This window comes from Sylvia atricapilla, chromosome 1 (assembly GCF_009819655.1).
Source record: "Sylvia atricapilla isolate bSylAtr1 chromosome 1, bSylAtr1.pri, whole genome shotgun sequence".
In the NCBI taxonomy this organism is placed as follows: Eukaryota; Metazoa; Chordata; class Aves; order Passeriformes; family Sylviidae; genus Sylvia; species Sylvia atricapilla.
This window is the reverse complement of record NC_089140.1, coordinates 43,602,495-43,629,760: the sequence shown is the minus strand read 5'-3', so window position 1 is coordinate 43,629,760 and position 27,266 is coordinate 43,602,495. Positions and strand designations below refer to the sequence as shown.

General features: G+C 36.7%; 1 protein-coding gene across 1 annotated transcript; it reads right to left on the bottom strand.

Annotated features, from left to right (window-relative positions):
- Positions 1-286: 286 nt before the first annotated feature.
- On the bottom strand, positions 287-19,176 carry LOC136362348 (prostatic acid phosphatase-like). The gene is made up of 11 exons (XM_066320776.1): positions 18,926-19,176; positions 12,988-13,083; positions 10,916-11,002; positions 9,852-10,004; positions 7,222-7,320; positions 6,649-6,753; positions 5,509-5,641; positions 4,091-4,173; positions 2,316-2,422; positions 1,586-1,755; positions 287-792 (listed from the first exon to the last, which is right to left on the bottom strand). Exons 1-11 carry the CDS (start codon positions 19,037-19,039, stop codon positions 674-676), a joined length of 1,266 nt encoding a protein of 421 aa, XP_066176873.1. The 5' UTR covers positions 19,040-19,176; the 3' UTR covers positions 287-673.
- Between the last annotated feature and the right edge of the window lie 8,090 nt (positions 19,177-27,266).

Here is a 27,266-nt window from a genome sequence, read left to right as displayed (position 1 = left end):
TGCTTGATGTCTGGTTATGCGACAGAGATTATCCAAGTTCTTCTAATTCCAGTGACAGCTGTAGAGGTGCAACTCCTTTAAAGAACAGGCTGAAGACTTTTATCAGCTGAAGGCCAAGGTCAAAACTCATGCATAAATTTGCATGAATAAATGCAGAAACACTATGCCAAATGCTGGTATGCGTCTTTTTCATACATTAATTGCAGCTTCTGCTCACTAAAATTATTTTTCCTGTGCATCAGCAAAATAGCCATTATTAGGAAATAAGGCAAATATTATATAAGGCAAATATTACAGAATGCAGTTTTGAAGAAAGACGTGTTGAGCAGCAGCAGGCTAAATGGTAATAGGCAATATAAAAAAAGCATAGGCAATAACATTCCTTCACCCCATCAACTCCTGGTTGACGTAAGATTGATTAATAGTAGTAGTAGAATAACGATATAAATTGGAGTAATTCCATCCATTCAGTAATTCCTAAAATAACGTCTCTACAGTATTTCTCACTGCAAATGTGTAAAAATTTAGGAGCTAGGTCACAGATACATCAGCTGTTCAGGTTTATTGAATATGCTTTGGAAATTATTTTGACCAGAGCAAGCTGATGGATATCTGCAACTTCAAATATTCCTTGATGTCTAGCTTCTTTCTCTTTCATTTCTTTACCTCCACTTTAAATGTCTTGGTAGTTGTTTCTGCGCCTGCAGTGTCCATAATGATAAAGGAGGTAGAGCAGTACAAGGTTAAAAATGGATAACAAGCCAATAGCAACATTGAATCCAATAAAAATATCTGTGAAGAACAAAAAATAAATAAAAAGGCAGTTAATGGAAGATATATATGTATACCATTTTATATGCAAAGCTAACAGTCTAATTACATGTATGTACAATGGAAATATTTCTGGAAAGATCATATTTACTGACATATGCAACATAAGAACGTATACTTCAGTCCTAGAAATTTATAGATTGCTTCCTGTGCATAGGTAAATCTTAGTCCCAGGTTTCCATAGGGCAGGAGGGACTATGTGTACTTAATGAAAAAAGAAAAATAGTTTCATCATGGATCAGCAAAATGGTGAATATATGCAGGACAGGGGAAATAATAGGACTGTTGAAAAGTAACACATATTGCCTTGCTCTGCTCCTCCCTCCCAGAAATAATATTCAAGTTGGAAGAGGTTATCAGCTCTCAGTTGTTTGTAGATCATGGATCAGCTGCACTCAGCACAACTGCAGAAATACAGATGCACTAATCTTACCATGCATTTGAAATCCATTTTTGCTTTGCATTTGCAGAAAGTCTGATGCACCCAACATGAAGAGGACCCTCATATAACACCCACATCCATACTTCTCTTAGACATTTTCAACAAGTGGAGATCTAGTTTTGACCACAGCCTTTAGGCAACTCCTTTTGTGAATATGCTAATTTAATTTCTACTGACATTCCTTGTCCATAGTAAATCTGGCCCACACTTAAAGGGAAATCTGTTGATTGTGTGAAAGGTACAAAATTCAAAGCCACTAATAAAATATCTGCCTCTATGTCCTATGTGGAAAATACAGAACTGTTACACTACCTTTTGTTTTGTCTTTCTTCCCACATTCTTTTGACCAGTTTTCTGTAATCACAGGAGAAACTAGTTCAGCAAACTTCTCAAGTGGACAAGAAGAGGTGCACCCTGGCAAAGTGAGGAGGTAAGGATCCTTTGAAGTGTCATTCCGATAATGCATTTCGATGCTATATTGCCTGATAAACAACATTAAAAAGATTTTTTAAAATTGTTCTTAAATAGAAGGTTTCCTACTTTAAGTCAGCATGTTGGAAATAGGCTCTAACATCCTGCTATAGAACCTGCACTCCAAGAGTGGAAGCTTTGTGAAAGACATCTGCAAAGCCCACTTTGCCAAAGCTGGTTATGTAACTGCACTGATTACTAGTCAGCTGAAAAGGTCTTTTTGAAGGCTTCTTGAATGGCACCAGCACTGGATTCTTCTAAGCCAACTGGCTTACTGTGGGAGTTATGTCTTGGAAATGTTCTTGCTATCATCTGATGAATCAGAAAAATTTCTTTTACCGTTTTCTTCCATCTTGTAAGGCTTGTTTTACCTCTTCTTTCAAAGCACATATGCACATCCAGAAAATGTAATTTTCCCTAATTTTAATATGACTTTGTGCCTATGGGCTGGTCAGTGAAGTATCTATTTAAATCAAAATTGTATCTTAGAACATTTGGGAGAAAAATGGTTTTGGGGAAGAGGGTAGCAAACTCTAAACACTCTTTATTGAATAGATAAGACAATACTTGCCCATTGCTTTCTTGGTAGAGTTCAAAAAACTGGCAAGCAGCGTATGGTGGCAGTTTTCCATTGAAAATATTGAGAGCAATCTGGAGGGCCCCAACTGTGGTGTCATGCTATTGGAGAAAAAAAAATCCATCCTTTACAGTCAATTAAGTCAACTAGCGTTCATCCAGAATAATGAGACAAGAGTAGAGAGGGAGTGGAAATCAAGATAAAAAAAACCCTGTGTAAATTTGACCATAAAAATATGTTCAGTATATTCACCATTGGGAAAAACATGTTAACTGATTACTACAGACAGCAGGAGGCATTTCCAAAGAGTTACTGCAGTATATGTCTTACACCATCTGGCAAGATTTTGGAGACAGATACTGAGGGAAAGCAAGATGTGGTTTGAGTAATAAATCTAATTTTTCAGTCCATTTTTCTTTTTTTCTTCCTTCAATAGGGTTTTTTGCTCCAAGATAAGATTAAGTCAGCGTAAAGTATTATAATCCAGGGCATTTCAAGTGAAAGTACTTTTTTTCAGGTAGTATACCATACAAATAGTTGTGTGCAAAGACTGTTCTCCTTGCTTCTACTTCAGATTTTTTTCAATTCTCCCTTCTGTTTGGACTCATACAATGAAATTTCAATTTGGCTTCTATTTTTATGGGATCAGCTACCCACCCACATACAGTTTCTTCATCTACCCCTTATCCCTGCTTTTGCAGGGATCATAGAAAGAGGAGCTGAAGACAGGAGGTCCAAACACTTTGGTGCATAAATCTTGCAAGCATCTTTATATATATATATATATATATATATATATATGCTAGACCTATTTATATTATAGTCTAGCAGCTATGGTTTAATTACTATTCAGGTTCTGGAATTTTTTTAGGTTGATCAGTTTTAAAAATAACAGTATGCTTGAACTCAGGGTATTAAAGCAGAAGTGAAAAATCTGGATGTACTGCTCTTTCCTTTTCAAAAAGAACATGGTACTAATAGAATCATGTAGAAAGGACAGTGAGAAAGATTTGAGGTATCAAGTTATTTCCATAGGAGAAAAGTTTAAATAGGGTAGGACTCTGTCTTGGAAAAGGAAATATGGAAGAGGAGTGACAGAAAATAGTAAATTCATTAGAGACCCAGAAAAAGTGAATAAAAGAGGGAGTATTTTTTTGTTTAACACACAAGTCATTGTCACAGAATGTTGCAGAGTACAAAAGTATAAATGCATTTGAAATGTTATTAGGTATGTTGATGCAAGACAGTCTGTCAAGAGATACTAAACACAGGGACAAATTCTGTACCAGGAATTCCATAACCATTGCTGGAAGGTTTTATCACTCTCTGCTGCCTTTATTCGCACATTCATCCCTGCCTTTGGCCCTTGTTAGAGACAGAATAATGAATCTTGGCCTAATGAAAGTGGCCCTCTTCACCCTCTAAAATAAATAAAATAATAATAGGAGTAATAAAAAAGAACCCACAGAAGAGAGGTTTGGAGGCACAGCTGAAGTTCTGCTATGTGCCAGTATCTTTGAAGCGCTTCAGGAAAGATGCAACTAGTAGAAACTGCACCATTAGGTTGTAGGAATAATGAATGATAAAATGCATGTTTTTCTTTGCCAAATATAGTTTAACTAAAGCTGATGTGAGATCCATGCCTATACTGTGTTCTTTTACTGATTGATGTTCAGGTTGTTAGCTGAATGAAACTGTATTATATTATTATTTCATTTAACTTTACTGGTAAAATCAAAGCAAGATTTATGAAAGATGAAAATACTCACTGCAGAGTAGACCTCCATTTTTCTTGGTTTTGAAGAATTGACAGCTTGTTTAATACTGTTTAGAATAATATTCACAAGGACACCTTAAAAATATGGAAAAAAGAGAAGTGGAAAATGAAGGTGTATTGTTAGAATGGAAAAAAAAAAAACATTGTGAGTATCAAATGTAAGACATCTACTCAAGCCTCATACTCATTTTTTTAGCTTACTACAATTTTGTAAGAGAAGATATTACAGAGGAGAAATATATGATTCATCATCCAGGTCAAATGAAGAGACAGGATTCACAGGAAATCATCTAGAACCATCCTGAGAACTGGGGATAATGACGCTTTCAGTTCTGTTATGCTGAGATCCCTCTCTCCTTTTTTTTTTTTTTTTTTTTGTCTGTTTGTAGTGTTGGAATAATGAAAACTGTGCTGATCTCTTCCTCTCTACACGCCGAAGAAATATTTTAACTATCTAATTCCAACAAGTTACACATTATTCATTCTCTCCAAAACCCTTTTGTACTTTTTCTCCAGCCCAAAGGTATTCTAAAGCCAATGGGTAAGGGCAGCAGAAATTCCCTGAAGAACAGTTTGTATCATTCTAAGGAAAGAGGATGTAACTGGTATGCCAGTGAACATTAGATAAATAGTCCTGACTATGTGATATGGTCATCTGCCAGCTAATGGGCTTTACTATGCCTAGGTGATGGACCTGCTAACAATTGTTTACCTAGACCTAAGCTGCACAATAGGTGCATTAGAAAGCCTGCCTAGCCTCAGATGTTCCAGCCTGCAAATATGCAAGTTCAATTGTTTGGATTTCCTGCTCATGGATACCTGTGAATGATAAGATAAATTCCTGGGTTGTGTCCTGAAATAGTGTCAGAAGGTGCAGCACAGTCTGCTCGCCCCGATTTTGGAGCTAAGCAGTAGTTCCTAGTTCTTGCCATATAGACATAACTGGAATCTCTCAGCTTCTATTCTGATCAGGCTGTTTTGGAGCAGCTTTAAATCACTCAGAGAGCTACAAATGTGTTGCCAGTGTTTTGACACGATGTCCTGCTAGTACATCAGAAGGAAAACAAAGAACAGGAAACAATTAGAAGAAATGTTGGAGAAACAACTTAATCTAACCTACTGTAAGGTAAATAATGATCATAACCATGAGGGCCAGATTTATTCCCTTAGTTTTCTATAATATTTCTAAAATTCCTAATCCCTTAAGAAAAATGGAAAACCTGAAGACATTAATTTTTACACCTTATTGCAGTATTTTTTCCATGCAAGTGTTGGTGTTTTGTGCTTAATATGGCATCCACTGTCCATAGTTTCAAATCAAGGGTTTGTTTTAATAATTTTGCATTAGTAAGGTGACAGGATGTTGCATTATCTCCTCCTTTCTTAGAGCTATGCATTTTTTTTATTTACCTCCTTGTAGTCGTGATTTCTCTTCTCTTTTATAAACCCCAAATAATGAGAGTAGGGACAATTCTGCCAGTTTTTCCATCTTGTTGATTACATCTTCAGTGGCCCATACAGGGAGAGTGTAATTGTGAATACCCTAGTGATAAAGGAAAACAAAAGAATGTTTATAATTCACTGTTTTCCATCATCCCATCGTCCACTCTCACACTACTTAGTTTAGACTTTCTGAGGCTGCTGCAATTCTTTGCACAGCATGGTTTTACTCTGGAGTATGCCCTGAAACACATTTTGTGGGAATGGGGATCAGCCTGAATGTGCACGGCAGAAGCACATGTGTGAAGGACATTCCTTGTAAGTATAACGTGTTCTTGCTACAGACATATATATTTTTGGTGAGAAATGTTGCAGACATATGTCTTCTTCTCTTCCTTTCTCTGGGTCTTCAGGTTATAAATACCTAATTTTTTCTGATTTTCCATACAGTTGTCCACATACCAGTTCTATCACTGGGCAAGTAGACACAAGTTTCACTCTCCAGTCATGAAGGAGTGACAGTGTCTTATCATATTTAATTACCTCAGTTTGTAGAATATATGTTTAAAATCCTTCATGCACTGCTGTTAATGACTGGGGCCAAATGAAATTATTCCATACTTGGGGTCAGTTTAGGCTTTTTTAAACTGGTAGCAATCACCATCTCAAAAAATATTAACTGATAGATCTTTCATGATCTCTCGTGTTCAAAATCTTAAGTGTTTTGATGTTTATCTGTTGATAGTTTAAAGCTAATAATTTCATTTCTCTGTTAAAAATCACAAATATATTACAGCCATCATGCTGAATAATTCTACGGCAGCATATTGGGAAGGGGGAAAAGGGAATAATGGGAATGGTAGTAGTTCTTAAAACATGAAAAGGAAATTACAGTTTCCCAAGCTGTAGACCATGTTTTTCAGTTATCTTTTACCAATGCACTAAAATATAACGTAGATTCAAATCTAAAATATAAGAAAAAAAGGAAGAGAAAAGAAAAAAAAAAGAGAAAAAGAAAATGCAAGAGAGAATCCAACCCATTCCTGTGAAAACACATTGCCATAGTTTTCTTGAAATCCAAAGTTGGAGTTACCTGACATTTATTATTACCTCACAATGTAGAGTGTCGTATGTATTCCACAGCTGGAAATTGTCCAGTATTTTAAGGTGATTTAATTCAAGCCCTGTGTTAACTGCCATTGTTTGTAAAAAGTCCTGTGGGGAAAAAGTGAAGAGTATACCACAAATACTCAAGACATATGGGGAACATACATCAGATAGATTCCCTAATACCCAACCTTTTCACAGAATTTTCTCAGAACCACAGAATAAGCTGAGTTTGAAGGGACCTATAAGGATCATTGAGTTCAACTCCTGACCCTGACCGTGACATTCTTAAGAATTGCACCATGTTCCTGAGAGGGTTGTCCAAATGCTTCTTGAACTCTGTCAGGCTTGATGCTGTGACCACTTCCCTGGGGAGCCTATTCAGTGCCTGACCATCCTCTGGGTGAAGAACATTTCTCTAATATATAACATAATCAGGGGGTTAATTTATTTCAATTTGTTTTTGCATTTTAACAAAAGGAAAAACCACAATTCCATAACTTCTACAACTTAGTTACCTTCCTTTTTCTTACATCTTGAGTGTAGTTGTTTGTTTGTTTGTTTGTTTTCTCTTACCATGTATGGCTGTATTCTATTTTGAAATTCTTTAGATGTTTGGGTTTCCTGCTGAAGTTCATCAAAACGGGGACAGTTGGGCAGAGGGAAATTCAGCCTCTGAAACATGAAAAGCAAAACTTAGAATAGTTCTAAAATTATCAACACCCCCCTGTTTTTCCTGTTGCTCAGATTATTGTAATATTTTTAGACAGTCGTGGCTGTGCTAGCTCTACTGAGTAATTGTTTGGGTACCTTGAATTGAATCATGAATCATGAATTCAACTAACATAGGTGATAGACTGTGGTAACTTGACTTTTCAATGGCTACTTGTGTCTGTGATAGCTTGATTTCCCTCAGTTTAACTGATATTGGCAAAAAGAAATTGCGCATATCTGTCAGGGGATTGCTTTGAGAGATGGGTCAGGGTCCATGGTCAGAAATTTTAAAAAGCTATCATTTCCCTCTCATTTTCTGCATCTCCCCAGATGTAACTTAACTCACCTGGTACTGGAACCTGAATTGCTTCTCCATCTACACATACAGATCTCATCTCTAATCCACTGGAATAACCAGTGGATTATGGTAAGCATTTTAAGTACCACTCAATTGATGGAACATGAAACAAGAGTGACAAATTGCTCTCCTGAAATATCAAAAAGCTATGAACCTAAGGGCTCTGTTCTTCTTCTTTAGGGGCATGGTTCACTTTTAATTGCTCCAAGTGTGTGCATTACAAGGTCATACGATAGTACATATTTGATCTGAACAACATGTAAATGCATGCATCCTTCAGACTCTGAGCTCTGGAAAATATGGTTTATATCAATTGCAGAAAAACAAATGATACCTGATACAGCATAAAATGTCAGTGAAAAGCCACGGTGAACAACACAAGCTTGTGCTGGTTCAGCACTTTGTCACATTGCTAGAGCATTTTTGACCCAGCACTAATATTATCCTGTAGCATTAACAGACTGCAGTTGCAGAGTGTCTCCAGTGGGAAGTAGCAGCAGCCACCAACTGACCCTAGCCCACTTTCACTTGGATAGGTTTCCAAGGGTGCAATTTTTCTCTAACAGCAGCACACTGGAGGATGAAAGCACAAAATTTCAATATGAGACTGGGGAATGCTGTTTAATTACACAATAACAAATGTTTCTCTTGCTCTATGTCTTAATTATCTCTCTCTAGGTGTTACTAATTAAGCCACTCCCTTTGGCTTCATTAAGCAGTACTCGGTACTGTTGCCTGTCAAGTCTTGATAGATCTCAGTGGCTTAAAAATAAACTGTGATTATGGTTTTTTACAGGACTGTACCTAGCTTCAGTTTCCCACTTTGTGTTGCTTGGGGCTTGAAAATACCTTCAAGCATCTGCTTGGTTTAGCAAGAAAACAATGTTTTATTCCAGGTGGTTTGCATTATAAAAGGCATTTTGGGTTGGTGCAGAGCTGTGTTTGAGAGAAGCCTCAATACCCATTCTTGAAGCAGCCACAGAAGTGATGAGCTACCAGAGACTCATATAAATGAGCTTGCCTTTCTCAAACAGGTTATTTCATTGCACTGTGATTCCCCTAAGGGCTTTGAGGTGTTACATGGCCAGAGCTCTGACCACTTTGATACTTTTCTGGTCTTTTGATGAAAGAACTTCCTCTGCTGTCCCATATTTAAATAACAGTGACAGCATTCTTTTCTGTTTAGGAACAGGGTTAAGTTTCTGCCTGAATCACACTTTGCCTAATCCAGTTTGTGGGAACCCTTTCTCTCTGTATCTGTTTTCAAGCATGGTCTCAAAGAACGGAGCAACATCAAAGGGAGAAAAGTGTGGCAGCCCCCTAATGAGTGAGTCCATCCTCTGATGTTGGTGACGGCCACTTATGTAATACGGGGTTTGTACAAATTCCTGTAAGTCAGCTTCTGTCCTCAATGCCAGAAGAAAATGAGGCTTGCTGTTATTACACTCAGTAGCTTTTTATCCTTATTGGCCATACTGTTCCTTACACAGTCCTTGTCACAAGAGCAAGTGAAATTAAAATCTAAACCTGAGTCAACCAGAGAGAGCTACATGAAGTAAAACTTCTACAGGACCTGTTATTCAGGTAGGTCTACTCTTATGATCTGCAGGAATGCTAGGGTTTTATTGAATGTTTCTATAGCACTGGGCATAAAAGAGCTCTTGTCTGTAATAAGAATGTTTAAGCACTACCAGAATAGTAAGGTAATAATTTTGAGGTCATTACAGTGGCTGGTGAAAATTCAATTCCTTGAATAAACTATGGAACAAACTTGCCAAGGAGACAAGGTCTGCCTAGTTGAGTGGTGTTTAGAAAAGCACTTGTTCCTGTAAATATTTAGGGCAACTTCCCTAGAATACTGTCCAAAAGTGTTCTGGTCAGAAGAAAGGACCTTGGAGAAAATGGTAATGTGTATAACAATTCAGGTATTCTGCACCTATGGAAGGATGATTTTCACGTAGCTATTACAGTTGACCTATGACATACTTGTCAGCCAGTAGCTGCATTTGATGTTTTCTGTTATATTGAACTCAAAAAGCTTAAAAATGTTTTTTAGCTACTTTCCTTTTTTCTGTTCTTTTGCTTCTGTGAAAGATTAAGAATGCTTTGTAGAATGCTTCTAGCCAGTACTCACCTGCTCTGTTGTTTTTTGAAAAATATGAACTGGAATGGGTTGCCAGAGAAGCTCAGGGTTCCAAATCTGGCTGCTAGTTGGTGGAAAGAGCCCAGAAAGATATGACTGGGCACTCATAATGGTGCGATCATAATCTGTACTTTGGATGTAAAACTGAAAATAGAATGGCAAAGAATTAAAGGTAAAATGGAAACAATAAAATAATACAGAAATTTTACCCAACTTGTCAATACTGGCTTTGTTTTCAGTTTTATATTTTTGCATAAAGTCAAAACAGTGAAACCATAATTCAGCTTTCCAAGACCCTACTTCAGTTTCACAAATGGAATTGCCAAGGCATCTTTGAATTTGGCATCTAACCCTCAGACTGAACTGAAAGAATAAAAAAGCATGATTTCAAAGAAGGACATTCTCTATCTTTTGAGATTCAGAGGAACATTGGTACATGTAGACATGAGGATGTGATTTAGTGGTGGATAGGTTAACAGTTGGACTTGAAATTTCTAAAGGTCTTTTCCCACCTAAATGATTCTATGATCTATCAGTGATACCTCAGGAATGTTAAAGCACTCAAAAAACATTAACTTTTCTTGGAAGCATAGCAAAGTCTTTTTGTATCTTCCCATAATGCATGCCTCCTGTACAGATCGGAATGTTAGAGGGATCTATCCCACAATGGATCTGTACTGTATGATAATCACATCCAAACAGCTGTTAGACCTCTCTGTTATAGGAGGGGGTATGTAAGGATGGCCCATCACATGACTGGATAGGAATTTGTCTTTCAACAGGGTAAAACAATAACAGGTCATTGTATAAATTCCCAACTCATTCATCCTGGAGCTGTTCAGTTTGGGAAAATTAGGTTGTGAAAGACCCAAACAGAATGTAAGAGATGAAAATTAGACTTTATTCTGTGTTTTTACCTTGATACAAGTCTGACTTTCAAAAATGTTCTTCTATTACCTTAATTTCTCCATTAATGAAATGAGTATGATAGTGTGCTTTTATAAGTCCATAGTTCTGCTACAGAGAAATGTTCTGCAGACAGATCTGCTCTATACCTCTTGTCGGTTGTATGTGCTGTTCAAGAAGCTGGAATATCGTTTCCTCACATACTGTCCAAGTTCAAATAGCTGCTGCATTCCAGTCTGTAAGGCAAGCATATGGGTGACTACTAGATTAAGGTGACTGAAGACTTTTAATGTAGAAGTGTCTTTTTTTTTTTTTTTTCATCTTCAGCAAGGAGCTTTTAAGTGATCATTAACTGTATAACATACTGTTATTGTGGTTTGACCCCAGCTGGCAACTGAACACCACACATCTGCTCACTCACTCACCCCTGGTGAAATCAGGGAGAGTGAAAGTGGGAAAACTCCAGGGTTGGAAGACAGTTTGATATGCAAAGCAAAAGCCACACATGCAAGTAAAGCAGAACAAGGAATTTATTCACCACTTCCCATGGACAAGCAGGTATTAAGCCTCCAGGAAAACAGGGCTCCATCCCAGTTACTTGTGAAAAGAAATTACATCAAGCTGAATGTCTGCACCTTCCTCTTTCTCCTGTTTTTATGTTTTATATGCTGAGCATGGCATCATAAGGTGAAGTGTATCTCCTTGGTCAGTGGAAACTGCTGTCTCCCAGCTGTATCTCCTCCCTACTTGTGCACCCCCAGACAAACTTAGGGTGGTACAAGAAGCAGAAAAGCCCTGGAATCACTATACACCCTGCTCAGCAGTAACAAAAACATCCCTGCATTATCAACACTATTTTCAGCACAAATCAAAAACAGAGCTGCATACCAGCTCTCTCAGTCAAAACCAGAACAACTGTGTATGTAGCTGGTGATCTAGAATTTTTAACAGAAATGTTCACTTATATCTATGAAGAAATTGTATGTTCTGAAATGCTAAGATTGCAACATCTGCTACAGAAAGGCAATGCCCCTGATTCTATACAAATACTATTTCCACAGTGCTGTAGATACATAGACACCAATCAACATTGTCCTGTACAATGTATGTCATTTAGTAACAGCTGAAAGAGGATGATTGACAACCTGCTATTTATCACTGTCATCGCTCTGTTGTTTGTTCAGCCTTATAAATTTGTGGCTTATATTTCATGCCTTAAGTAGCATTCTTCTGTCTTTGCCTTGTTGTGCCTGCAGTTGTCTTAGGTTGCGCACTAAGACAGGCTAAAAACATTTCATTTTTTTCTGTTATTTTCTTTCTAGTTTTCTTATATTAATTCTTTTCTGTTATTAATTTCTAAAGCCTTAGCTGAACTTTTAAACTTCTACCTGTCAGAAAAATGCATTCCTACTACTGTTGCTAAAAAGATAGCAAAATAGCAAAAAGCACTCAAAAACATCAATGCCAAAGCAGAACATCTTTGTATATAAGCTAGTAGTAAGACAGTAATGCATTGTTTCTGTGTCTGAATTTTACAGATATTTCAAGCCCCCCTTCAAACATTAAACACTGAACTGTCTCTGTTACATACTGCTGCACCATGACAGTGTTATTAGGAAATGCATTGGCTTCCTTTTGCTCCAGAGCTTCATATGTGAGATACAGTAAAAGAGCTAAGGCTTGATGTTAAAATGCCAAGAGCAACAAGTTCAGTGCATCCTAGTGAAACTCTGGACTGCAAGTGGTCTTGTTAGAAGACACATTGACCCCAGAAGCAACCTTCTCCAGCAAGTCTTCTCTTGTTTTGTGAACTGGTAGTTGTCTGTCCAATGATGAGGTGTGGACTCCTCACTTGACTTGGTGGGCAGGTGTCATGCCTTTGCCCTGTCACAGGGCTCAGTACTTAATGGTCATTAGAACCGCATCGATGTTAACAGTGCAATGTTTAAACTTGCCCTTTATTTGAATGCAGACACACTATCTCTTGATAGTTGTGGCTTTTAAGAAGGTAGTTATAAAGCTATGATAAACAAGATTTCAGTGTAACAATAGCTGAATGAGTAAAATTGCAAAAATGTTTATGAATAACTGGTATTGGTATTTGCTAATAGCAACTATCAGAGCCTGGGATTTGCTAATGTTTTTGAGACACACACAAAAAACATCTTCCCACTTCCTCTTTTAGTAGCATTTTTAAGTTCTTCTAAGGAAGTCAACATACCTTGGTGAGTTGTCCAAATCCCTGAGGCCATTCGCTTTCTTTGTGTAGATCAGTTGGAAAGTTTACAATTGGTGTTCGGTCACCATGTCGGAAAAGCTGACAATGTGAGCAATAAAAACCCCTTGAGTTCATTACTGTTAACACTCCTTTCTTATCTAATGAGAAGTCAAGCATACATTATACTTCCAGTGTCATTTTTCAAATGAAAGTATCAGAGACTCTGCAGAAACCTGGTGGAGTAGGATGTGAATACATTCTTTACAATCAAGAATATGTATCATTATATAGGAATTAAGTGGGCATAAGCCTGATGATTCTTCCTCCTAGAACATAAAATTAATCACCCAAGATGTTAATGCTGGGATTGTGTTCACTAGGCATCTAGAGAGGAAATATGACTGAATTTTGTAAACTCAGCACTTCTGAATATAAAACCAGTTACTGATGTTCTTGGTTTAGTATTTAATTACTTTGTCATAGACACTTGAAATTTTTTGGTAACTGTTTTTACAAAGCAGTATCTTTAAAAGTAACTCTATGTACACATGGATCTTATAGTCAGTTTCTCAATCATCCTGAAATATAAAGATGAAAAAGTATGAACATTTACATTGTTACCTTACTTAATACTTACTTTATTAATACTTTTACATGCATATATGAAAAATTTCTTTTTAAGTCTATAGGATTTTATTTCTATCAAATTCAGGGAGAGCAAAGAGTTTGGTTGCTTTACTATCCTGGACATTCCAGCATGGTGAGTATTAGTGTGACGCATTCAATCGTATGATTTTTAATCAGAAAAATTAAATTAACCTTTTTGTATTTTTATTCCAGCGTGCAAGGGAGATTACAGCCCTAGATTAAATGGTTCTGAAAAACTGAATTATTGCCTCTAAGCATATGCTGCGTGGGCTTAGAAAAATTACATCCACAAAAGTTTCACATGAAAGGAAATGCTGTAACACAAATTCACAGGGCTCCAGACAACTTTCCAGGATGCTGATCCAAATTGCTGGAAAAGTTACCTTTGCTTATCAATGTTCCCATCACCAGCTTAATTCCTGACTCAGCACAATAAAATGACAATGTAGCAGAATGGTATATTTGTTAATAAAATGACATTTATGCCCTAATACCTCAGTGGTACATAACTTGTTTATAATTAATACTGTCCATTGCCTCATTAAGCCACATCATTCTTGCTTCAGACATCAGAGAGGGTTGTACACACTGGTTCGTTTGCCACTCCCACTGGGAGGTGTTTCATGTTTATGTTTTTCCAAGTAAACACCAGCGTTGTGACTTAATGTTTTAATTACAACACACACCCTTTCCATCGGCCTTCTCTATTAATGCGCACGAACCTGTGCTTGAGCAGGTACTTCAGAGATGGAAAATACTGTCCATTAAAGGCAAATATTTCTCCCTCCGTTCATTTCCTACAATACTTCGCTAGAGTGTAAGTTACCATTAGAACATGTAGAAGACTGCTTATTATGTTTTTTGTTTTGCTAGTTGAATCTCACTATGCGGCCAACCCGAAATTAATATTTTGCAGCAATTCAAGGAGGGTTTTTGACCCTCATCATCAAGTTTGTTGTTTGGGGGTTGTTTTTTTCTTCCTTCTCTGTGCAATTTTTAATCCTCTTTAAGTCTCTTTTCTTGCTAACTTGGAATCTCAGTTGGTTCTTTATAACAATTTCTCAGTGCATCTGTATTGAACAGGAGAATAAGAATAAAGAGCTACATTGTCTAGTGGCTGATTCAGCTGAGTGCAAGAAAAATGAGTGAAAAGGACTTTCGTACTACTGCTCCTCTCTTTATGGTGATGTACATAGATGTCAGGTAGGATTAGTTTTTTCTGGACAAGCTGGTACCTGTGTCAAAAATGAAGGTTAAATTCCCAATTACAATATAGCTGCATCCTCTCTTGTTAAATTATCCAGCTTCACAGAAAGGCATTTTTATGGGTAACTGACAATTGTTCAAACTGACTAACATGTTTAAATGACTAATTTTTACATATATTTTAGGTAATACTTAACCACAGATCAACATTTGGCCATAAATATGCCCTTTTTATTAGTGAAAAATTACTGACAATGTGTTAGATTTTAAATACTGGTTTGTGAGGTTTTATATTTAGTGTATGACATAAACCTGAGCATGTCACAACAGTCAACCCCTAACAACTTCCAATAAGCCAGAACAGAGTAGCATTTTATCTGAATAGAGGTTAGTGTGCAAAAAGATCAAGATCAAAAAATATTTTGAATATATGAGCAGGAGATATAAAGGAAAACATGTTATTTCTTTATAACCTTAAGAAACTGAAGGAGTGGAGGGTATGCTCTTCTAAAAAGAAACACAGTTAAAGTTCACACAAAATAGGAAATAATTCAGCTCCTTATTCATATTTCTGCACCTTCATTGCATAGTGTCACATAAATATGATACGAACACTAAGCTGGAAGCAGCAAGAAGGGAACAAACAGTTAAAAAAGCAGAAACCCTATTTTTAGGAATTGAAGGACAAAGCTTCTTAGCCAACTGGTTTTTATATGTACTCAAACCTCCTTGCTACTTCTGTAAATGACCTTGCTTCAGTTGCAAATGAAACAATGACTGTAAGAACAACCACTTAACCTTGAAAGACTAACTTGTTCACTCACAGCTACATCTTGGGAGACTTTTTCTAAAATTTGAAACTGTTTTTCATCAAGAACACTTGATAAGAAAAGAAAGTGTATCCCTACAGATCTTGCCTTACTCATCAATACGTGTTTCTCAACACTCATAATTTCAACTTTGTTAAAAATGAGTTGATTCTTCAAATTAATTTAAAAATATGTGTGCTGCAGCATTTAGTACTCCCAGCCTACAGATTGCCTTCCTGACCTTTCAGGAGACACAGAACATGGCAGAATGAGAGAAGAGAAGCAAGGAAGCATCATAAAAAGTGAAAAGACACCAGAAATCAAGAAAGGAATGGATGGTAAGGGGGAATGTAAACAAGAGCAAAGACGAATTGTTTGGTATATTATTTTGGCACTCCTTCTGAAGTGCCGAACACCTTAGTTCTCAAAACTGTTTTTGAGAACTAAGCCATTTTTGAGAACACCTTAGTTCTCAAAAGCAGTTCGTGGACAATTACCAAATCCATTACCCTGTCCTTCCACTCTGATACAGCTTGAATCTGATTCAGTGTCTGGGTTCCATTCACTCTTGGTAACTTGATGATCATGATCCCTCCATAGGAAAGTGGTCACCTGACTCAGACTTTGGCCAGCATTTGCTTCCATTGTTGTCAGGTGAAAAATCATATTGGAGACAAACTGGTGCAGGGGAGAGGGTGCACTGAGAATATGGCATGTGTTGCATACAAATATATACACAACACCTTCATTTAGAAATGCCATGAATTACAGCAAAGTATCTGTCTGAGTAATCATGAGCCTCTTGCAGACACTTTTATTGACAGACTTAACTTCAAACAAAAATATTTCTTACTTTGGAGCCAACAATAGGAATGAAGAAACAAAAGTGAAGTGAAACAATCATATTGCCAGTTCAGGGAAACCAAAGATGTAGAAATACTGAGCATGTTTAGTCAAGGTTTCTGATGGCTTGGCTTGATTAGACAAATCACGCTCTGAGATAACATGCTCAGTCAACGCTTCCTATCCTGAGTTACAAGAAGAAAGACATGATGAAACCACAGTGCCTCAGAAACCACACCTCTTTGTATATATGACAGGTGAAATGTGTGTGTGTAGAGGCAGAAGGCCCAGGTCAGAACTTCTTTTAACAGAGGCAATAAATCAGTATTTCATTTCTACCTGGGTGCCTGATTGTCCTACATATTCTCTATTTTCTTCTTTCTTTAAATTTAAAATTCAAGTTCTTTACATTTAAATTCTGCCTTTAATCTTAAATTCAGTGCACAAGAGTTATGGTAAAAGCTAATGTTTACATGTAAGCAAAGAAATTTAAAAAGCATTTTGACAAACTTGAATCAGAGCTTTTCGGAGAAAAGGGCTTGTGGCCAATTATCAAAATGCACAGAATTGACACAAAGTTGGAAGTTGTGAGGAGATCTCCTTCCCAGGCACAGCACAGTTCTGTAAGTGAGCAAAAGCAAACATTTATCTGTATTTCTTCTCCCCTGCAGATGTATTTTATGTTATGCAGTTCTGCTAAGGAAGTTGTAAAAAGTCATTATGACAATTTTCACAATGCAGTAATACTCCCAGGTGAAAACACAGTAACTTACAGAGGACAGCTGGACAATGGCTATTGAAGTATGTCAGAAAGATGCCTTTTAGATGTACCTCAACTGTAGCAATACCCTCATTATATCCCATTATATCAGTGATATATTCTGGAGTGAATTCCTATGCTATTTATTTATACTAGCAAATCTGTTTCCATGAAAATTCCATCAGTGAGTTCAGAAGGCAAAATTCAATAGAGCATACATAAACCATGCCTTGAGAAAAACATGTATATTGTGATAAGATTAAACCTATTGTAATGTTTTATGTTGGTCAGCTTAAGCAAAAGTAACAGAATTAAAAGAAAGACAGCTTCAATGAAATTAATCTACTATTTTAATGTTTATTGTGACAAGCTATCCTAGATTTTTGTTGTTGTTGTTGTTGTTAGGTGGCTGCACAGTTATGGTAAGCAGATGATTTTGAATAAGAAACCCTTATCTCCATAATGGTAAACATTTCCAGTAACTTTCGGCAAAACCATTGCTTTTCAAAGCACAGTTAACAGCTACAACTCAATAAAAATCTCATTCCTTTCAAGGAGTTAATGCTCCAAGCCTTGCTGTCTACCTGTTTTCACCTGTGTGTCCTGTTCTCCCTGTTATCACTGAAAAAACATGTTAGTACATTTCTATATACAGTATGTTACTGGAATTAGCGTCAGGTCCCAGCTATGTGTGGTGCCTCAGCAGGAGTAGGAACAGGTTTTTCCTGTGCACTCTGGCCTTCCTCCAAGCTGTGCATGCACTATGCAGCCAATAGATGGCTGTACATGAGGTACTTTATTTAGAGTCAGATGATTTGTTTTGGACACAGTACTTCTGCCTCGTACCTGTATGCACACATAATGTCTCAAATGGAAAAAGGCTGAAGGAGAAGATATTTAATTGCCTGTTTATAAAAGTTCATTCCAATCCCCTTTACTTTGTACAGAAAATATTCCTTTGTACTAACTATTCTTTATAATTATACCTTTTATTTAAAAAGAATGAAAAGGACTATGCTTCAACCTTCAAAATCCAAAGTATTACATTGAATGCATCTCTTTTTTCTAGAGATATTTGGAAAAGTGACATTGAAGTAGTGTTTTGCTACTTTGAAATAAGAAATAGCCCAGCAAAAGAATAATTACAGTTTGTTTTTAGCCTAACTGAAGTCAATGCAACATCTCTCAAATCTCTACTTAAAAATGCCTATTTCTGTTTCTCAGTGTACTGCTGTAACAATTCAGCCACTGTGAAATGGAAAATATTTATTTTTTATGTGTGTTAAGTTCTTTAACATCATAAGTCTCAGCTGCCAAGCATAGAAGAGGTAGTCCATAATCATGAGCTCTCACACTATGCATTGGAGTGTCAGCTAAACTAAGGAATAATAGGTAAATGTGGACTTTGCATCTCTTAACTTCCCTGCAATATGCATCTACCACAAAGTCAGTTACCTTGAAATAATAACTGGAGATTAGGAGATGAAAATTCAAATAACTAGAGACATTTTTATCTTTGTTTAGGTAAGCTCTTTAAACTCAGTAAGCAAAAGGGCAGCAGGACTTATTTCTAAGTTTCAAGACAGGCAGAGAAGCTGTACACCTTGTTTGATTCAACAGACATGTAATTCTGTCCCTGTAGTCCCCACAACAAAACAGAAAACAAATTACTTACTACAATCACAAACTTCAGTTCTCTTGCTGCAGTAGTCTGTTGAAGCAGAATGAGAATAATGTGAAAAGAAAAACACAGGGTCCTAGACAAGCTGGGAAGCCATATCACACCCATCCTGACAGAAGAAGAAAAAAGGTTTTGTAGCTCCAGCTGCTGCTCAGGCTGGAAGACGTCAGGCTGTGCTTTCAGAAGGGGTGGAACAGCCGCTGGTATATTTCAAACCCAAGAGGAATGTTGTGTGACTACGCAACAATTTGCATCGCCCTTTGTTTTCAAATTACTGTTTACATTCTTTTTAATCAAATCATAATTCAGTTCCTTTTTTTTCCTGGAATATTTTTCTCTTTCGGAGTGTGAAGATGAAGTTAAAACACAAAGGAATTGCTAAGCATTCCTAATATTTCAACTATCTGTTCTGTTTCAACTTCTCTGTGGTTGGAATTTTTCCAAACTATAGCATGGCCACCAGAATGAAGCAAGAACCAGGCAATACTGTTTCTCTTTGCTGCTCATCTAGTCCACTTTTCAGCCTCCTTCTCATCCCTTTTTTCCCCTCTTCCACATTATCAGTGTGAAATCAGAATAATTATTTAAAACAACATTTCATATGGGTTAAAATTGCCAGTCCCTCAGATAAAATACTAGAATAAATTTTGCAACAAGTATGCTCTTTAAGATTCTTGCTGGGCAGATATTTACTCTTCAGTTTCTATGTGTTATTTTTCTTTTTCCTTGGACTATTCCCATACTTCCTCTTTGGAACTGCTTATGGCAAGGTCTTCTTGAGGTCTCAGATCTTTAAGAAATTTCTTGTGAACCAGCCTTGGATCTCACTTTTTTACTGTCACTGATTAAAAGCACTCTTTCTGACAGTAGCTCAGTGGCTTTAAGGAGATTGCTTCGTTTGTCTCTGACTTCCTCTCTATAAAATAAGAAGAATTATATTTGTAGACTTGATTTCATAAGCACTTTTCGAGTAATGAATTAGTTTGCAGAGATCTGTAAGCAGAGTTCTTTAAATGCTAAAATTTTAGGTCTTTTTTGTCATTCGATTCCTATCATACCCAAACCTATCTCAGGGTCTTCTGCTGCGCTCTCTGCAGCAGTATTTTCTACAACAGGTGTTTTACCATTTACCAGAAATTCCATCTTTAGGGCCCTAAAGCCCACTAAGCCTCAGGTATTCTCTCCTCTGAGTTGTCCTTATGTATCCACTTTGTCTGATGGATGTGACTGGATGGGAGGAGTATGACAGCTCCCAGACTTTCCTGTCTGTCTTCTCAGTCCATTCCCAGTTTTCATCAGACTTCTTTCTTCCTCCACTGTTACATCCCCACCCTCCCTTTTGATCTCTCCTGCTGTGATTTTTGCCTATGCAGAAGGTGTATGAAAGTAATCTATACTTCATAAGTATATAATATGTTGTCTTTCCAAAAACAAACATAAGCTGATCATCTTCCTCCATTATTTAAAAGGAAATTTATGTAGGTCATAAAATGCACTTTCTTTGGAATACTTTCATGTGCCTCAAAACTCATGGATGAGTTTCTCAATTCAAAAGAATGGATGTTCAACTTTTTTAATCTATGTAATGGGTGGTTCCTAAGCTATTTGATCAAGGATCACTGTTAGCTCTTTGAATCTTTTCTTATCCTTCTTATGATCTTACCATGGGATTCATAACTGACTAGTTTTTATAAGATTTGCTGGTTTGTTGTGTTTTGTTGATGAGTGACTATGACCACTGAAGCCTCACTATTATGGAACCATTCTAATGACTTCACTTTAGGACTAGAACTCAGTTTTGGGGGGCAGGGGGGAGATTCTGGATGGCATAATTTAAAAATGTTTAAAAATATATGCAATGACGTTTTATGGAAACGTCTTTGTTAATGTCTCTTAAAAATGATACTTCAACACAAGACCAAGCATATGGTAAGTAATAGTGATTTCTGTGATTTCACTCTTCCCTTGGCACGTATACTTTGTTAAAGAGGGTATTTTCTGCTCAAAAGAACAGGTACCACAACAACTTAAGTAAATGTCTACACATTCCAAAATGGAAAAATGTCCCCATTTATGTTCCGTACTGGTTAAGATAGAGTCATGTAGGAATCCTTTATGCAATCTCTAAGTATGTTGGTAGCACGTACTTTATTTGGAAATTTCCAATGCCCATTTCTACTGGGCATTTAGCAGATATAAACTCGTCATATTCTGCAGCAAATAAATCCTGGCACTTTTTAGGAAAAGTTGCTTCAAAATGATAATAATAAAAACGTCCTTCCTAATCTATTTATGGTTGTTGAAGCATTATAATGCAAGTGAACCTAAACAATTTAAATCATGTTTATGTTAATTTGGCTTATTGTCATAAGTTCTAATTATGACATTATGGCATTAAGTAGAATTAAACACAATTATAAATTTTAAGTGCATGTACCTTTCTTAAAGGCATGCTGAAGCCTTGATTTGCTTTGAAGTGGCTGGTTGCAAAAGAAGCTGTGCTTTATTGTACACAAGGGTTACCTGAGGTAACTGCTGCTGGTAGAGCACAACTACACCCTGAAAGGGTGGAAGTCACTGCAGTCAAAGCACCAAGCATGAAACTGCTGCCAGCACACATGGACCATGCTGCTTACACAGGAAAACAGCTCAGGTCCTGCTGCTGACTGCATGTGCAGATCAGCACTTGGCATAGTTTGGATTTATCACCAATCTTTTTTTTTTTTTTTTTTTTTTTTTTTTTTTTTTTTTTTTTTTTTTTTTTTTTTTTTTCTCCCCAGCTGAAAAAGGGAAAGAAAAGATTTGGTTTCAGTAAAAGAAGTGACACATTTTCCAAGCACCATTCTGAAACATGAGGAAAACAAGACTGTCTCACAGTCCTGTGTGAGGGTGTTTTCACCCAGCTGGGGGAGTGGGAATGGACAAGGAGGGAGTTAATTTGTGACACAGAAAGAATTCACTTACTTGTACTGCTGACAGAACATGAGCCTATGTCTTACACTACCGTAAAAAAATGCCCTAAGCCCAAAGTTACTAATCTAAGGCAGGTGGGGGAGAAGAAAGTGTCTACTCACTGTCTATTCACTGTCCTTTAGTAATTTTTTAGTTGTCCCAAGTTTGTAAGATGCACCTCGTTACAGGGCACTCAGAGAATTTCTTCTTGATCTTATGAGATTAAGATGTTTGCCTGAGACAAGGGAAACCTAATTTGCAGGGTTTTGCAAAAAACAAAGTGAACAGCAAATAAGAAAGACACAGAAAGCATAATTCCTCTTCTCTTTCCCCTCTGAAACTGCAGTTTGGTGGTGATTTTTATTTTCTGGAAGAGGTGGAGACAAATACTTTTGCTAAAGGAGCAGTTTGATCTTGTGTTTGCCACATCTTGGGTAAGTACTATAAACATTAAATAAAAAGAAGGAAAACCTACCTCTAGTACTACCATGAAACAAATATAAATTAGCTGATTAATTTGATCAGAATTTGGATTGTTTTGTGGGTTTTTTCTTTAATTTATTTTTGCTAGTCAGTCGGCTCAGTAAATAACCCAAAGAGAAACACAGGTGATGACAGTAATGAAAATAATAGTTCAGCTGTCCAGTGTCACCTTTCCCAGGCAGCACAAAATTACTGTTGATTTTCTGTTGTTCATTCCCCATTTTGCTGACACTGCTTCAGCATATGAAAGGAAAAATAGTGATCACAAGTAATATCCAACTATATTACAACAGCTATGACTATTCAGGTTCTTGAAGCAAGTCTTCTTTGAAATATGACTGGTCTGTCTAAGAATTGCGTACCCAGGTGATTCTGCTTCTGAAACATATTTAAAAAGTACATAATTTAAATAATTCCAAAGCCAAACTGCATGGGTTTTTTACTCATTTTGACTCACTTCTTCTTTAAAAGGAACTGAAATGAATCTGTTTATGACTTCATGCCTGCAAAAGACTGTAAGACAGATTTTTCAAATTAAGTCAGCTGGTGAAGTTGTAGGAAAACATTATTTAGAGCATTATTCATTCACTGACATCCCAATTTATATTCCTACAACAGATCTGGGCTTTATGTTCCAATCTTTATAAACACTGATGCTTATTTTCCCTCTGAGTTAGCGATGTATAAACAAAATCTTTCTTTCTGTGTTTCTACAGTGATAATTTTAAGAACAAAAAACATTACAAAGAATGTGTGTGAAGGGGTTTCTGTTCAATAGGGATGGGAGAGTAAAATAATTTAGAAATGTCTTAATCTGTAAATTAAATTTGAAATTTATTTTTGCTCAGCAGATTTTAGATTACTCAAGCTGTATACACTGTGGCATGTAGCGTGAAAGAAGACATTGTCTGAACATGTGATCGAAAAGGGGGACCTTACATTATTGTACTGTAAGCAGTGACCTCACATAGGATGCACTTCCATAACTGAACTGAAGTGCTGAGACCAGGGTCTATCCAGGTCCATGATCCCCCATACCAGACAAATCTCTGGGACAAAGGGTCTTCGTGTGGTTTTGAAAGTTTTTGAGACATGGATTTGGGTTAAGAAGGAGGGGAGGAACAGGGAACTGGAGCCTAAAGAGAATAATGAAGAATGTCTCAGGTCTATATCACATTTTCTGTGTAAGCCTTGTCCAGTTCAGTAAACCAACAGAAAATTACCCTTACCTTTGATGAGAGAAGCATGAAACTTACTTACCCTTTATAGCTCTTAAACTTTCACTTCTAAACATCTGCCAAATAAAACATTAAAAACAACTCAAGCATCACAATTTGGCACAAGTTCAAAAAAAGAAGAAACGGGAACAGGTTGAGAAGAGAAAGTGCTGAGAAATTTGGTTTTGACAGCCAAGGCTACAATCTGTTAGAAGTCTAACACTGATAAAGATGGAGTCTTGGCTTTTCCTTTCTATTTGCTTTCGTCTAGCAGGTCTTTTAATTACTTCTTAGGAAGGGAGGTGTGATGATCAGCATGGTTTTGAGATGAATAACTTAAAGAGTTTGCACTAACTTTCCTGTGAGGGCTGCCAGGCCTGGGAAGACTTTCTTCTGGTGTCCATTATGGAACATTAAAAAATACAGAATAAACAGGCTTGCTCTTCTTTGCATTAAGAAGCAGGTAGAACTGGTTGTCTTATGTTGTCAGAAAAAAATTTTACCATTGTTTGGATGCTATGGTAAAATGGGTTGCATTTTTTGACTGGAAATCTTAACTACAGCTTTCCTGGTGAATTATACTTCCAATGGTGGCTTAAGAAGCACAGAAATTAGGACCTGCTGAGAAGAGAATAGAATTCTCATTTACAGTGAGAATTCTGAAACTTAGATTCTTGGTGGAAGGAAAAGGGATCTTTTTATTATTTGGATTCATTTTTTAGCATGTGGAGTGGCAGTTATTTGCTTATGCTGTAAGGAATATACTTTTCATAGGTTTAGTATCCATTTTAAAAGCCTGATCTGAGGAAAAGAAGCCAGAATGATGACACTTTCTGCATCTCAGCTGTTACTCTAGATCTCTTTGAAATGACCTGTAAGCAATAAGACTGTTGACAAATAATCCTATCTGCTGTGAGAAAACAAACAAACAAAAAGAAATCCTAGTTCTTCAAGCAAAGACATGTCCACTGTTTTCAGAAGTTAGTTTCATCTGATTGTTCTGATCCAGCTTTTGTAGTAAGAACACAAGCTGTTTTTGCAATAGCAATATTAGAAAATGTAACTAATATAGGATTGCCCAACATGTTCTGCATGTTTTAATGAGCATGCAGCTCTGAATTTTTAAAATTTTAAAATTTTTTATCATCATTTTGTTGTACGTGTCAAGAACAGCATCTACTTACAGATTTCCCAGGAGAACAGACTTTATATGATCAGATCAGAATATACAATCAAGGTAACATAATAAAAGGAAGGTCTTAAAAAAGCTATCTGAAACCAAAAATTATTTTTCTTCCAAAATTAACACTTGGCCTTGCTGTCTTTTTGGAAAGAATATCTGAAAGCCTTGTTGGGTGAAGCAGTTGTTGCGAGGTTTTCACGGTAGCTAGCCTGGCTGCTTTTCGGCCCCTTTTAGGTCTAGATTCACAGTTCTAAGTTCTCCATAAGTCTCACCTTCCTTCTGTGTAGAGATGGGATTTTTATGCATATAAAAGGCAAAGAGAAGAAGAAGAAAGACATATCTTAGGTAAGTAAGCAGGCATTTTCCTAATTCTTGTGGCTTCCGAGATCTGTTTGTGTCAAATGATTCATTACTTGTTAAATAAAATAAAGTCTAAGGACAGTGGAATTACTTCTTCTTTTTAGGGTCTCCATTTGGAGCATTGCTTCACTCACCAGTTCTGGAAGTTCTTGTCTCATTCTTCAAAAGAGGGCACACTCCTTCAGAGGTATATTCCAGTTTTGCTGTAAATCAAGGCTATAGCCCTTCAAAACACTCTAATTATAATTACATAGTTGAATTAGTTCTGACAATGTCCCTTTGGAAAGAATTGGTCTTGAAAAATTCCACTGATTTCGTAGTGCACTTGGATTTTACCAGGTGATAAATATATTCATATTTCAAATATTCATGAAGAATAAGTTCCTGCTTTCTATATTTTTTGTTTGTAGTATTAAGGAATGTTTGTTTGTGATAGAGATCAGGAAACTCAGTTGGTCATACTGATGGAATTTAATGAGAAATGTTAGACCACATTCATATCACAGTGGAAAGAGTGAAGTTATGAAACAGCCAAATCACATGGGAAGAGTTTTTTTCATGTGAACCACACTGAAGACAGCAGAGGGAACACCTAAAGGTAAGGCAAAAAGAGAGATGCATTCTTAGCATACAGCATTCTCCAAAAAAACATGGCAAACCTGTTGATACTACCTCAAAAAGTACGCAGTTCAGACTAAGTGGAGTTAACACATTTGCTCCCGTTTAGACGAGATTAAGAAAAGTCTGTTGAAACATTGATTCAATCCATGCTGAAATCTTCCTGAGCAGAAAAAAAGAGCAGAGGGAGAGCTCACAGTTTTACCTCCTTCCCAAATATGCTGAGCTTTATTCATTTCCTATGTTTCACCATTAAGATGTGAGGTCATTGAGATGTGGAGGAACTTAACTCTGATTTAAACCACCCTCAAGTACTACAACTGTATTGTGTGACCTGTATTAACAGTACTTGCCTAACCCCTTTATTTCCTTGTAGTGGGGGCATAAATGCTCTCCATAAAACTTCAATTTATGCTTTTTATAGAAACATCTGTGTGTTTGCAAACTGGAGTCTCCCTGTAGAATAGCTGTGTATATAAATTACACTTTTGAGCTCAGTAACACTCCTGGATTTCTTTTTAAAAACCACATTTATGGGCTTCCTAAAATGCTCTCATCCATGTATAATCAAATTAGTAACATACGCATGAGCAAAGAAAAAGAGTTGAGAGGATTTTTGACAGAGTTGGAAACTGCTGAAATCAGGGATTTTGCAGCTATCTGTGTCAAGTGTAATTGTGACCTGTAAAGGAAATTATTTTCAACCAGATGAGTTGGCTGGTCTGCATTCTTATAATCTCCAACAATTCAAATTCTTCTTGACATCAGTGGTTCAGAAAGCCATATGGGATTTTTTCATGTTGAGTACAATATTTGAACATCAGAAAAGTGAGATTTCTTAGCTTTTCATTTCCCTTAAGTAATATAGAGCTAGAGAAAAGACAATGTCATTTTCTGCCTTCCTGTTCCCTCATTCTGCAAAACTAAATATCATAAGTGGTCAAAATGGAAATTTGAACATCCTAATATGGTGATATAGACAACCTACAAGGGAATGAGTTAGTATACCAATGTGTGTCTATATACATTTGTCATTCTGGTAAGTACCAATCTGCTGTACTATTCAATAGTCATCTGTTTTGATGTCTGAATGCCTGCTAAAATCGAGAGAATGCATAATTCTGACTGTTGTTAATCAGCTTAGACAAATACTCCGAAGTTAAAGAAGAAAAGGTGACTGTTGTAAGTCATTCATTTACATGTACTTCTTCAGTAACTGAAGGTCTTTTTGACTGCACTGAACTAAAACAAACAAAAAAAAAAACCTGACATGAAAAACAGTACCCTAAAGTCAGATCAGCCTTGATTTCATTTCACCAGAAAATTGGCCTGGAATAGAGAAATGTAATGATGGAGTAGAAATGACAGCCATGGGTACAATTCTCTTTTCCTGGATCTATGTATTTTTCATTTCAGAGCAGACCCTTATGAAAAAGATTGTCACTTCAAATGAGCTGTTGGCTCAAGAAGTAATCTTTACTTTTGGGTACATGTGCCCAAAGCACTTAGCTTACCTCTTTTG

Excerpts from the sequence above, each read along its gene's own strand:
- LOC136362348 (XM_066320776.1), bottom strand. The coding sequence starts at position 19,039 with ATGGGTGTGATATGGCTTCCCAGCTTGTCTAGGACCCTGTGTTTTTCT. Across the intron at positions 4,174-5,508 it reads GAAATCACGACTACAAGGAG|GTGTCCTTGTGAATATTATT; the intron begins GTAAATAAAAAA and ends CATATTTTTAAG. Across the intron at positions 1,756-2,315 it reads CTCTACCAAGAAAGCAATGG|GCAATATAGCATCGAAATGC; the intron begins GCAAGTATTGTC and ends GTTGTTTATCAG.